Source organism: Branchiostoma floridae, chromosome 14, assembly GCF_000003815.2.
Source record: "Branchiostoma floridae strain S238N-H82 chromosome 14, Bfl_VNyyK, whole genome shotgun sequence".
In the NCBI taxonomy this organism is placed as follows: Eukaryota; Metazoa; Chordata; class Leptocardii; order Amphioxiformes; family Branchiostomatidae; genus Branchiostoma; species Branchiostoma floridae.
In genome coordinates, this window is record NC_049992.1 from 14,414,461 (window position 1) to 14,428,836 (window position 14,376).

At 38.9% G+C, this 14,376-nt stretch overlaps 1 protein-coding gene across 1 annotated transcript in view; it reads right to left on the bottom strand.

The window, feature by feature from the left end:
- The window catches only part of LOC118430167, a 68,725-nt gene that overhangs the window by 3,759 nt on the left and 50,590 nt on the right, over positions 1-14,376 (bottom strand). Inside the window, exons 33-43 of the mRNA XM_035840876.1 lie at positions 5,928-6,123; positions 3,472-3,560; positions 2,847-2,967; positions 2,514-2,648; positions 2,289-2,355; positions 1,942-2,059; positions 1,691-1,740; positions 1,465-1,576; positions 1,208-1,302; positions 866-992; positions 13-230 (exon numbers count right to left, since the gene is read on the bottom strand). Coding sequence (XP_035696769.1) covers positions 13-230; positions 866-992; positions 1,208-1,302; positions 1,465-1,576; positions 1,691-1,740; positions 1,942-2,059; positions 2,289-2,355; positions 2,514-2,648; positions 2,847-2,967; positions 3,472-3,560; positions 5,928-6,123 — 1,328 coding nt within the window. The remainder of the gene's footprint in view (positions 1-12; positions 231-865; positions 993-1,207; positions 1,303-1,464; positions 1,577-1,690; positions 1,741-1,941; positions 2,060-2,288; positions 2,356-2,513; positions 2,649-2,846; positions 2,968-3,471; positions 3,561-5,927; positions 6,124-14,376) is intronic.

Sequence of the window (14,376 nt, forward strand, 5' to 3'; positions counted from 1 at the left end):
TGCAGAACGCACTTTCCGTTTAAACCTAGGTAGGCCGGGTACTGTATCCCCGCGGTCACGCCTGTGACAACCGCGGGTAGACCCCAGCCCAGTACGCGGTACCTCCACCAGGGTGACTCGGCACGGGGTGACAGCACGTCCAGGTAATGTTGTAGGCACAACGGAACCAGCCAATAGAACGTGCTCAGCACACTCAGGTGGGACAACACGGTTATACCGAGGCATAATTCCTACCCAAAGGAGGAAAACGTACTGGTATCAGAAATCGGCTCAAAATTTCTATCCATCATCAATAGCGACATGAAATATCCCTGTAAAATATACTTCACGGGCGTCTGATTTTTTACCAAGAAATTCAATATATTAATACTACTTACAGCAGCTATAGACTCAGTTTCTCTTTTGTTATCGCGCCATGAATGTGTACATTTTCTAAGGATCAAAAGGGTATACAAGGTCTAAACCCGGAGCCTTCAAGCAACGGGTATCTGTCCTTGGTACTGAAAGTGTTATCATCTTGGAATGTAAACTTTGGTGCTACTTTTGAGCCGTATCTGATCGTTTTGGATTGTCGCAGTGAACTGCATCATCAATTATGAAAAAGAAGGAAATTTGTCGATGAAGGTTAGACATCCAGGTAATAAGATACACCAAATAGCAATTACTCAAACAATTGGATATGATTTTGCAAACGGTCAGACGTTTCAGGTAGAGTCCATCTTTCTTCAGTGACACTTAAGAGATCTGGTTAGAGATCCTAACTATCTTAATTGATATACAAAATGCAAAAAGATCTAGCTGGATAACATTTTTTATCAGTAAAGAATGGAATTATTCAGGAATACCATTTTCGGAGAGAGGGTACCTTAATGTCCGTTAGGAACGCCTTGATGCTGGCCTCATCAATGACATTAACCAAAGACGACACTTCAGCGACGACCAGACACAACAGTAAGTTCTTAACCACGTGGCCATGAGAGGACATGTATCTCCTGGAATCAGAGGTTTTAAAGAGAATAACAATCATGGCATTATCAATTAAAGATTTAGTACCGAAGGTTACAAAATAAACAAGACATCATTGTACAAAAAACAGTCTTAGATTCAATTTGCAATCATCTTTATTTCTAACACGGGATCCAGTCTGAATTTTCTGAAATTCAATATAACTATAATAATATAATGCGTAGTTTATGATGTTACTTACCGCAGTAAAATGTACCATCCGAGTGTGCCTGTCACAAGGGTCGTGGCTACGATATCCCCAGTCAAAGGTGACACCAAGACTTTTTCTACTTGAACCTGATATCGATGTCATTATCACATCGTGAAATTTAAAAGAAATAATAACAGATTCAAATCAGATGTTAAAGTTATAACAACTTATTTCTCCAATCTAGTTCAAAAGTGTTGCAAAGGACCAAGCGTAAGGGAAAGATAATATCACAGAGATAATATCTCTACCTCTTCCGTAACATCCATCAGAAGAGCGTATGCCGTCTGGAGATGAGAGCAGTGACAGACCGTGTAGTCGTCGGTGTGTTCAAAGAGATTACACCCACTGGGGTTGTACAATCTGAAAAATTGGCAAATAAAAATATAAAAATTTTGTTAGATTCTATGAAAAAAAAATTTTTTCAGATAAAAGGAGGTGTATCTATAAATTTTGTAAGGGTTTACCAAGACTTACCCATGTTCGTTCACTGTATCGAGGAAAACACACGTTGGATTCCTCCCTGCCTAAAAGTAAAATAAAGATTTGTGACCGATAAATAACCTATTACACTGATCATTGTCTCTTGATTTAAAAAAACATATTGTAGATTGGTCCACGCAGCATTATGAGTGAGTCATGAATATATATATATATGTATATATACGAGTATTCGTATGGACGGAAATCTGAGGAAAATAACTTTTTGAAGAAACATTTGGTCTCACCTGAAAATGTTCAAATCTGATGGCCAGAGGGACAGATAAAGGTTCCATTGGAGGCATGTCCACGGATACACCTACGATTCTTGAATTGATGACTTGCCTCCTCTCGGCAAGATATCCACTGCAATTAAAAGAAGAGCACGTCGACTGCGTGTTATATTGTCTTAATTGCTATATATTAATTTGATAAGTTAATAGCATCTATTCTTGTTGACATGTTGGTAGACTCAATAATTAAATAATTACAATTTCAAAAAGTCATGGACTAAAGTGTTGTGTTTTTGCAAAACTTAATTCTTTTGTACAAACGATAACTGAAATGTCGTCATCATGTGAAGTGTTCTTCGTACCTTGTGGTCAGCAGAGCATGAAGGCTGTCAAAATTGAGAAACGTGATCGCAGATTTGTCCGGAATAGCTGCATAATGAGAAATATACACATTTTAGCACATTGCCTGAATCGTTTCCATGTACAGACATGAACATGTATCATCACAAAAAAAATGATATAGACATGGTAGACACAAGTATAACGGGCCTTTATTTTGGGATCGAATGTTCAAAGAACTTGCTCACCGAAAGTCTCATTCTTGTCTATGAGTACCGATCCCGATAGCGTTAGATTAGCTCTCCCTGATCTCTTTCTTCCAACTGCACTTGTGAAGTTCCATTCCATCATATCACTGGTAGGCACCAGTAGAACATTGATTCCTGTTGCAAATAAATCACAATAAAACGTCGGTCAAAACAACAATAATATCCCAGTTCGTAGCATTGTGTATCCACTGCGTACCTTCTCTCCACAATAGTAATGCTTTACACCACAAGTATTTCAATCACATTTTTCAGATAAAACAAACTTTAATTTTTTAGTCTTTTCTAAAACAGGAAGTAAGATTGGTGTCCCACCTATGTTGTTCCTCCGTAGGTTGATTTGTTGGATGTCCTTGTAACTAATATAGTCCGTCACTACTTCTGCTAATTTCTCCATCAACACTAGAACGCGAGTAACGTGCATCGTGCCACCGTTCTGTAAGGAGATAATAACAGAAATAACAGAGTTCAGAGACCTCATACCTGCATGAAATATTTGATTATTTTTGGACATTTCTTGTTTTGTCTTGTCTCATTGATAATTAAAGTTACTCACAGTTACTGTAGTAAATCTATCTTAAATGATGGTTTGTCTGCCAATCATTGAATACATTGGATATGTGACAGAATTCCATTTTATATAATATTAAGTAGGAATTACACAAATGGCTATCACATCTGCGTGCCGGATTCTGGCGTGCCGGATTCTGGCGTGCCGGATTCTGGCGTGCCGGATTCTGGCGTGCCAGAGTCTGGCGTATCCCTATGCACAATCTGGTGCGGGAAGATCTTTAACTTTAACAAACCCCTTGATAAATAGAACATTAGCATGGACTATTACGTTTAACGTTAGATAATTAATAGCTACCAATAACTATATAAATTCAGATATATCAGTTGGAAATTATTCTCACGATACAATTTTAATTATCAGCCATACCTCAGTGATTCCTCCCCACAATCGGTAGTAATCGTTGTCGTATACGTTGTCAATGGTCTTCACCAATGCCTGTATAAAGATACAAAGTTCTACAAAACTTTTCCCCATCAAGCAAAACTTTTCATTTCTAATTTCTACTAGCACTGTAGCATGCAATGCCAGGTATAGATAAAATGTTAAAGTATGGCGATCAAAACGATGATCTTTATCTAGTAAATCAGTGTGGACTGGTCAAAGATAGACAGGGATCCATCCGTGCTGTGTTCTTGTCGCTCCCCTAAGGTACGCTTCCTGCCTGCCAACAACAAGAGCTATCAAAAACGGATTGCAGTGTTCAACTCCCCACAAAGAGACCTTTCCAATGATACCATAGTTTGCCTATTTCGGACACTTTTGAAAAATCCACATTTTTGGTCGCGGTTAGGGGGACTTAGCTATAAACGCAAATAACTCGCCAACAACAAGAGCTATTAAAAAACGGATTGCAGCGTTCAACTCCCCACAAAGAGACCTTTCCAATGATACCATAGTTTGCCTATTTCGGACACTTTTGAAAAACTCCACATTTTTGGTTACTGTTATCGGTGCTTAGCTATAAACGCAAATAACTCGCCAACAACAAGAGCTATTAAAAAACGGATTGCGGTGTTCAACTCCCCACAAAGAGACCTTTCCAATGATACCATAGTTTGCCTATTTCGGACACTTGAAAAATCCACATTCCTTGGTCGCGGTTAGGGGGACTTAGCTATAAACGAAAATAACTCGCCAACAACAAGAGCTATCAACAAACGGATTGCAGTGTTCAACTCCCCACAAAGAGACCTTTCCAATGATACCATAGTTTGCCTATTTCGGACACTTTTGAAAAATCATCATTTTGGGTTACTGTAATCGGTGCTTAGCTATAAACGCGAATAACTCGCCAATTACAAGAGCTATCAAAAAACGGATTGCAGTGTTGAACTCCCCACAAAGAGACCTTTCTAATGATACCATAGTTTGCCTATTTCGGACACTTTTGAAAAATCATCATTTTGGGTTACTGTAATCGGTGCTTAGCTATAAACGCTAATAACTCGCCAATAACAAGAGCTATCAAAAACGGATTGCAGTGTTGAATTCCCCACAAAGAGACCTTTCTAATGATACCATAGTTTGCCTATTTCGGACACTTTTTAAAAATTATCATTTTGAGTTACTGTAATCGGTGCTTAGCTATAAACGCGAATAACTCGCCAACAACAAGAGCTATTAAAAACGGATTGCGGTGTTCAACTCCCCACAAAGAGACCTTTCTAATGATACCATAGTTTGCCTATTTCGGACACTTTTTAAAAATCATCATTTTGGGTTACTGTAATCGGTGCTTAGCTATAAACGCGTATAACTCGCCAACAACAAGAGCTATTAAAAAACGGATTGCAGTGTTCAACTACCCACAAAGAGACCTTTCTAATGATACCATAGTTTGCCTATTTCGGACACTTTTTAAAAATCATCATTTTGGGTTACTGTAATCGGTGCTTAGCTATAAACGCGAAAAACTCGCCTATAACAAGAGCTATCAAAAAACGGATAGCAGTGTTGAACTCCCCACAAAGAGACCTTTCTAATGATACCATAGTTTGCCTATTTCGGACACTTTTGAAAAATCCACATTTTTGGTTATTGTAATCGGTGCTTAGCTATAAACGCGAATAACTCGCCAACAACAAGAGCTATTAAAAAACGGATTGCAGTGTTGAATTCCCCACAAAGAGACCTTTCTAATGATACCATAAGTTTGCCTATTTCGGACACTTTTTAAAAATCATCATTTTGAGTTACTGTAATCGGTGCTTAGCTATAAACGCGAATAACTCGCCAACAACAAAAGCTATTAAAGAACGGATTGCAGTGTTCAACTCCCCACAAAGAGACCTTTCTAATGATACCATAGTTTGCCTATTTCGGACACTTTTTAAAAATCATCATTTTGGGTTACTGTAATCGGTGCTTAGCTATAAACGCGAATAACTCGCCAATTACAAGAGCTATCAAAAAACGGATTGCAGTGTTGAACTCCCCACAAAGAGACCTTTCTAATGATACCATAGTTTGCCTATTTCGGACACTTTTGAAAAATCATCATTTTGGGTTACTGTAATCGGTGCTTAGCTATAAACGCTAATAACTCGCCAATAACAAGAGCTATCAAAAACGGATTGCAGTGTTGAATTCCCCACAAAGAGACCTTTCTAATGATACCATAGTTTGCCTATTTCGGACCCTTTTTAAAAATCATCATTTTGAGTTACTGTAATCGGTGCTTAGCTATACACGCGAATAACTCGCCAATAACGAGAGCTATCAAAAAAGGGATTGCAGTTGCTGTAAATCGGACAGACAGACAGGACAGAAACCCGACATCACAACACAGGAACCCAGGGAGAAACGGTGCATCAGTGTCGTACCGCACACAATCCGACCGACACCAGCCATTGGGACCCCGGCAGGAACCTCCGAGGAAGCCCGTGCAGCCTGACAGACGACCTTCGCCAGGGCCCCTGCGGATGCCTCAGAGGAACCCACCACTGCTGTTTCCCTGGAACCAGGTACCCCCATCACCTCCACAGTGGAACCACAAGACTGGACCGTCGTTTGCTGAGACTGGGGACAAGCGTCAAACTGTGGAGACACTTATGAACATGTTGGCAGACTTCCTGAGACACTAAACTGAAGACATGCCGGTTCGCTAGAAGGATAACGACCAGTTTTATCCAAGTGACCACCCAGGTGACAAAATTACCTTATAATTACACATACAAATACTTCTGTACAATCTACCATGAAAGGGGAAACCCGCATGTAATGTAAGTTTTAAGTACATATTTACGTTAACTTGTATTGATTAACTCTGCGCACAAAGTAGCTAAGCTCTCATTGTTAGAATATTTGTTATTATCGTCCAATTGTCAAACTCAATATGTCAGCGCAAAAGGTAGCCCTGAAGTTTTGTTCATGGAATATTCAGGGTGGGCTTAAGCGGAAAAGCCAGGACGACGATTTTGTTAGCTGTTTAGAAGATTATGATTTCGTGTGTATGCAAGAAACTTGGCTTAAGCCCAAGGAAAACTTTAGATTAGATTCTTTTAGTTATTTTAGGAGCGATAGGAATGTAGTGAAAAGGAGCTCAGGCGGGGTAATGATAATGTTCCGAAACCATCTTGCAAAAGGCCTGACAAAACTTCCAACAAAACATCCTGATATCTTATGGTGTAGATTAGATAAAACCTTTTTTGGTCTAGAACGGGATCTGTTTGTAGGGTGCCTATACTTTTCCCCCGAAAATTCATCACCTATTTCTACAAGCAGTAACTTGCCTTTTGAAACGATACAAGATGATATTTCCAAATTCTCTAATCAAGGGAACATAATGTTATTAGGTGACCTTAACGCAAGAACAGCATCTCTACAGGAGACTACAATTCAAGATGACTGCCTAAATCACGATTTTATAGATTTCAAAGATGACCTACGGTATAGATCAAGCTGCGACAAAGGTGTAAACAAATACGGCAAGCACTTAATTGAGCTCTGTTCATCTGCTAATCTAACCATTCTAAACGGTAGAGTCGCAGGAGACCTGTCCGGAAAGCTTACCTGCCATAAATATAACGGTTCTAGTTTAGTGGACTATTGTGTTGTTAGCTCGAAATTCTTCCCAAAAGTTAGATACTTCAAAGTTGACGATCCCTCCGTATTCTCTGATCACTGTTTGATAACATGCTCAATCTCTACGAATTATTCACCCTATATAAAACAAACCAAACCTTTTTCGCATCCTTTACCGACTAAATATGTTTGGGACGACAATTCTAAAGACAAATTTACAGAGGCATTACAAGCTCCCTCAACTGTAAGAGATTTACAGAAATTCATGGATAAATCCTTCCCTACTGTAGAAGACGCCGTGAAAGAAATCGAAGACATTATCATACATGTTGCCGACAAGTCATTACGGAAGATTGTCTACAAAAAGAAAAAGAAAAGGAAAAACAAAAACAAACCATGGTTCAACCAGTCATGTGCTGCTCTCAAACGGAAAGTCAATCGTTTAGCTACAGAATTTTCTAAATGTCCCTGGAAACTTGATCTTCGCCATGCTTATTTTAACAACCTTAAAATTTACAAGAAAAAGATTAAAGCAGAAAGACAGCTCTTCAAAGAAAGGCAATGGAACAATCTTTATAAACTCAGTAAATCAGACCCACAAAAATTCTGGAGAGAAATGAAAATTCAAAACCAGGATGGAAATGATAAACAAGATGAAAATAATAACATAAGCCCTGAAGAGTGGAAAACTCACTTCAAAAATCTGAACGATCTTGTAAAAATTAATGAAGCCGACACAGATTTCCATCAACATATCGGTCAGAAAGAAACAGATCTGCTTCAGACAACGGGAAGTGATAACGAAGTTGACATAGGAAATAAGGAGCATACCAAAACTATTATCAATACCCTTGCAAATAAAACGGGAAATCCCTTGGACTATGACATCTTAGAAGACGAAATCATAGCCGGACTACATAAACTAAAGGGCCGTAAAGCATGTGGCACAGACTCCATCACTAATGAAATGCTAAAATGTGGCACAAACCAACTTGTCATGCCACTGAAGAAACTGTTCAATCTCGCCATCCAGTCCGGTACATTTCCCAATCAATGGAGTCAAAACATTCTCGTCCCCATACACAAAAGCGGCAATACATCCAACCCGTCAAACTATAGAGGGATCGCAATTTCTAGCTGCGTTGGGAAACTGTTCACTCTCATATTAAGTAACCGTCTGCAGCACTTTCTGGAAGATAACAATATATTGACTCCTTCTCAATCCGGATTTAGACAAAACTTCCGGACAAGTGACAACATCTTCGTGCTTAAAACTATCATCGATAAACAGTTGTCTGAACCTGGTGGAAAGTTATACGCATGCTTTGTTGATTTCAAGAAAGCATTCGACTCTGTTTGGAGAGATGGCTTGTACTACAAACTGTTATCATCAGGCATAGGTGGACAATTCTTCAAAATCATACAATCCATGTATTCCAACATAAAATACTGTGTTAAAACTCCTGGTGGCCTGTCAGACTACTTTAAATCAACGTGCGGCGTACGCCAAGGGTGTAATCTAAGCCCCCTTTTATTTAACCTTTTTATAAATGACATCCCTAGCGAGTTGTCTTCATCATTATGTGATCCTGTCACTCTCGATAATACTCCAATTAACAGTCTCCTATGGGCAGATGACCTAGTCCTCTTCTCAAAGTCAGAAAGCGGTCTCCAAGAGTGCCTAAAGAGACTAGACAGATTCTGCTCACTCTGGAAGCTAGCAATCAATAGAGACAAAACTAAAGTTATGATATTTTCAAAAACTGGACGAACAGGTTACAACAAAAACTCAAATTTCCAATCACAAGGACAGTCCTTAAACATTACAAACTTTTATACATATCTGGGGGTAGATATAACACCCTCCGGATCATTTCAGCGTGCAACAAAACAACTGAGAATAAAAGCCCTCCGGGCTTCTTTCAAACTCAGATCCCTCCTTCTGTCAAACTACAACCCATCCATTCCGCTAGCCCTTGATTTATTTAATAGTTTAGTCAAACCAATTTTGCTTTATTGTAGCGAGATACTGGGAACAACAGTTCAATCACGGGATCTCATCCATAATGGAATAACGGAATGTCCAAATGAAAACATAAGACAAATATTATCCAACATTATATCTCCGATACTAGGATCGGATGTTAATATCCGTAAAGCTACTCGTGTCGGAAAAAAATCTGACCCACCATCTAACCGTCCGGTTCTAATTCGACTCAGCAAATACAATGATAAGTTACAGATGATATATCATTCCAATACATTAGCTAAACATAACATTACGGTATCTCAACCTCCAATTTCTTACGAGGTTTCCGACCTAGAATATGTTCTTCTAAACTTCTGCAAAATACTTCTCCGCGTCCCCAAAAGTTCAGTTAACGCTGCAGTAAGGGGAGAATTGGGCATGTTTCCGCTATACATAGATACACAGACTCAACTGGTTAAATATTGGATAAGATTGAACAGCCTTTCGAATGACAGAATCGTGAAAAAAGCATATAATGACGCTGTAAGACTAGAACAAGACTGGGTTATACATGTACGAGATACACTCTGTAGACACGGGTTCCAAAATATTTGGCTGAACCCCAACGTAAGTGCCAACTACTTTGGAAACATGTTCAAGGAGCGCCTTAAAGACGAGTTTCTATCAAGCTGGCGACAAAAAATCAAAAGTTTCAGTAAACTCGAAACATATTCAAAAATAAAATCTGAATTTCATATTGAGAAATACTTGCTTTCGGTCCAAAACAAATCTTTCGTAGCCAATACAACAAAACTCAGAATTGCTGCACATCGGTTAGAAATTGAAAAGGGCCGACACAATAATGTCCCAGCGAGCCAGAGACTATGTCCAACATGCAAAGAAGGCGTAGAAGATGAATACCACTTCATGATAGAATGTCCAACTTACATAGAAGAAAGAGCTAAATTAATGCAGACGATAAAGAACAAATCATTACCTAAGACAAACAGAGAGTTATTTCATGTACTTATGTCATGTCCCGACACTGTTTCCGTTTACGTAGGCCAATACATATATACATCCATGCAGAAAAGGAACCTCATGATTTCAACTTAATTTTGTATACATTGTCATTGTAATGTATATACTAGATAATAAGATCCTCGCTATGTCTCCTCTCAGTCATATTGTTTGTATAAAATACTGCCTGAATGTAGTATGTTTTTATGTTATTAGCAATAGAACATTGCATAACCTATTGTTACTTTGTTAGATTAATTCTACTACTAGCATATTGCTAGTTGTCTGTACAATATAACGTTAGCTAAGTTTGCCATACATTGTACCCGTTTTACAAATGTTGTGCAATAAACTTTGACTTGACTTGACTTGACTTGTGTTGAACTCCCCACAAAGAGACCTTTGCAATGATACCATAGTTTGCCTATTTCGGACACTTTTTAAAAATCATCATTTTGGGTTACTGTAATCGGTGCTTAGCTATAAACGCGAATAACTCGCCAATTACAAGAGCTATCAAAAAACGGATTGCAGTGTTGAACTCCCCACAAAGAGACCTTTCTAATGATACCATAGTTTGCCTATTTCGGACACTTTTTAAAAATCATCATTTTGGGTTACTGTAATCGGTGCTTAGCTATAAACGCAAATAACTCGCCTATAACAAGAGCTATCAAAAAACGGATTGCAGTGTTGAACTCCCCACAAAGAGACCTTTCTAATGATACCATAGTTTGCCTATTTCGGACACTTTTTAAAAATCATCATTTTGAGTTACTGTAATCGGTGCTTAGCTATAAACGCGAATAACTCGCCAACAACAAAAGCTATTAAAAAACGGATTGCATTGTTTAACTCCCCACAAAGAGACCTTTACAATGATACCATAGTTTGCCTATTTCGGACACTTTTGAAAAATCCACATTTTTGGTCGCGGTTAGGGGGACTTAGCTATAAACGCGAATAACTCGCCAACAACAAGAGCTATTAAAAAACGGATTGCAGTGTTCAACTCCCCACAAAGAGACCTTTCCAATGATACCATAGTTTGCCTATTTCGGACACTTTTGAAAAATCCACATTTTTGGTCGCGGTTAGGGGGACTTAGCTATAAACGCCAATAACTCGCCAACAACAAGAGCTATTAAAAACGGATTGCAGTGTTCAACTCCCCACAAAGAGACCTTTTCAATGATACCATAGTTGCCTATTTCGGACACTTTTGAAAAATCCACATTTTTGGTCGCGGTTAGGGGGACTTAGCGATAAACGCGAATAACTCGCCAACAACAAGAGCTATTTGAAAACGGATTGCAGTGTTCAACTCCCCACAAAGAGACCTTTCCAATGATACCATAGTTTGCCTATTTTGGACACTTTTGAAAAATCCACATTTTTGGTCGCGGTTAGGGGGACTTAGCTATAAACGCGAATAACTCGCCAACAACAAGAGCTATTAAAAAACGGATTGCAGTGTTCAACTCCCCACAAAGAGACCTTTCCAATGATACCATAGTTTGCCTATTTCGGACACTTTTGAAAAATCCACATTTTTGGTCGCGGTTAGGGGGACTTAGCGATAAACGCGAATAACTCGCCAACAACAAGAGATATTAAAAAACGGATTGCAGTGTTCAACTCCCCACAAAGAGACCTTTCCAATGATACCATAGTTTGCCTATTTCGGACACTTTTGAAAAATCAACATTTTGGGTTACGGTAATCGGTGCTTAGCTATAAACGCGAATAACTCGCCAACAACAAGAGCTATTAAAAAACGGATTGCAGTGTTCAACTCCCCACAAAGAGACCTTTCCAATGATACCATAGTTTGCCTATTTCGGACACTTTTGAAAAATCCACATTTTTGGTTACTGTAATCGGTGCTTAGCTATAAACGCGAATAACTCGCCAACAACAAGAGCTATTAAAAAACGGATTGCAGTGTTCAACTCCCCACAAAGAGACCTTTCCAATGATACCATAGTTTGCCTATTTCGGACACTTTTAAAAAATCCACATTTTTGGTCGCGGTTAGGGGGACTTAGCTATAAACGCGAATAACTCGCCAACAACAAGAGCTATTAAAAAACGGATTGCAGTGTTCAACTCCCCACAAAGAGACCTTTCTAATGATACCATAGTTTGCCTATTTCGGACACTTTTGAAAAATCCACATTTTTGGTTACTGTAATCGGTGCTTAGCTATAAACGCGAATAACTCGCCAACAACAAGAGCTATTAAAAAACGGATTGCAGTGTTCAACTCCCCACAAAGAGACCTTTCCAATGATACCATAGTTTGCCTATTTCGGACACTTTTGAAACATCCATATTTTTGGTTACTGTAATCGGTGCTTAGCTATAAACGCGAATAACTCGCCAACAACAAGAGCTATTAAAAAACGGATTGCAGTGTTCAACTCACCACAAAGACGACCTTTCCAATGATCCCATAGTTTGCCTATTTCGGACACTTTTGAAAAATCCACATTTTTGGTCGCGGTTAGGGGGACTTAGCTATAAACGCGAATAACTCGCCAACAACAAGAGCTATTAAAAACGGATTGCAGTGTTCAACTCCCCACAAAGATACCTTTCCAATGATACCATAGTTTGCCTATTTCAGGACACTTTTGAAAAATCCACATTTTTGGTCGCGGTTAGGGGGACTTAGCTATAAACGCGAATAACTCGCCAACAACAAGAGCTATTAAAAACGGATTGCAGTGTTCAACTCCCCACAAAGAGACCTTTCCAATGATACCATAGTTTGGCTACTTCGGACACTTTTGAAAAATCCACATTTTTGGTCGCGGTTAGGGGGACTTAGCTATAAACGCGAATAACTCGCCAACAACAAGAGCTTTTAAAAAACGGATTGCAGTGTTGAACTCCCCACAAAGAGACCTTTCTAATGATTCCATAAGTTTGCCTATTTGGGACACTTTGTAAAAATCATCATTTTGAGTTACTGTAATCGGTGCTTAGCTATAAACGCGAAAAACTCGCCTATAACAAGAGCTTTCAAAAAACGGATTGCAGTGTGGACCTCCCCACAAAGAGCCTTTTCAAAGGATCCATTAGTTGGCTTATTTGGGACACTTTTAAAAAACCATCATTTTGAGTTACGGTAATCGGTGCTAAGCAATAACCGGAAATACTTCGCCAACACCAAGAGTTTTTAAAAACGGATTGCGGTGTTCAACTCCCCACAAAGAGACCTTTCCAATGATACCATAGTTTGCCTATTTCGGACACTTTTGAAAAATCCACATTTTTGGTTACTGTAATCGGTGCTTAGCTATAAACGCGAATAACTCGCCAACAACAAGAGCTATTAAAAAACGGATTGCGGCGTTCAACTCCCCACAAAGAGACCTTTCCAATGATACCATAGTTTGCCTATTTCGGACACTTTTTAAAAATCATCATTTTGAGTTACTGTAATCGGTGCTTAGCTATAAACGCGAATAACTCGCCAACAACAAAAGCTATTAAAGAACGGATTGCAGTGTTCAACTCCCCACAAAGAGACCTTTCTAATGATACCATAGTTTGCCTATTTCGGACACTTTTTAAAAATCATCATTTTGGGTTACTGTAATCGGTGCTTAGCTATAAACGCGAATAAATCGCCTATTACAAGAGGTATTCAAAAACGGATTGCCGTGTGTCAACTTCCCACAAAGAGGCCTTTTCAAAGAATCCATAGTTTGCCTTTTTTGGGCACTTTTGAAAAATTCACCATTTTGGTTGCGGTTAGGGGGAGTTAGCTAATAACGGGAATAACTTGCCCACAACCAGAGGTATTAAAAAAACGGATTGCAGTGTTCAACTCCCCACAAAGAGACCTTTCCAATGATACCATAGTTTGCCTATTTCGGACACTTTTGAAATATCCACATTTTTGGTCGCGGTTAGGGGGACTTAGCTATAAACACGAATAACTCGCCAACAACAAGAGCTATTAAAAAACGGATTGCAGTGTTCAACTACCCACAAAGAGACCTTTCTAATGATACCATAGTTTGCCTATTTCGGACACTTTTTAAAAATCATCATTTTGGGTTACTGTAATCGGTGCTTAGCTATAAACGCGAATAACTCGCCTACAACAAGAGCTATCAAAAAACGGATTGCAGTGTTCAACTCCCCACAAAGAGACCTTTCCAATGATACCATAGTATGCCTATTTCGGAACTTTTGAAAAATCCACATTTTTGGTTACTGTTATTGGTGCTTAGCTATAAATGCGA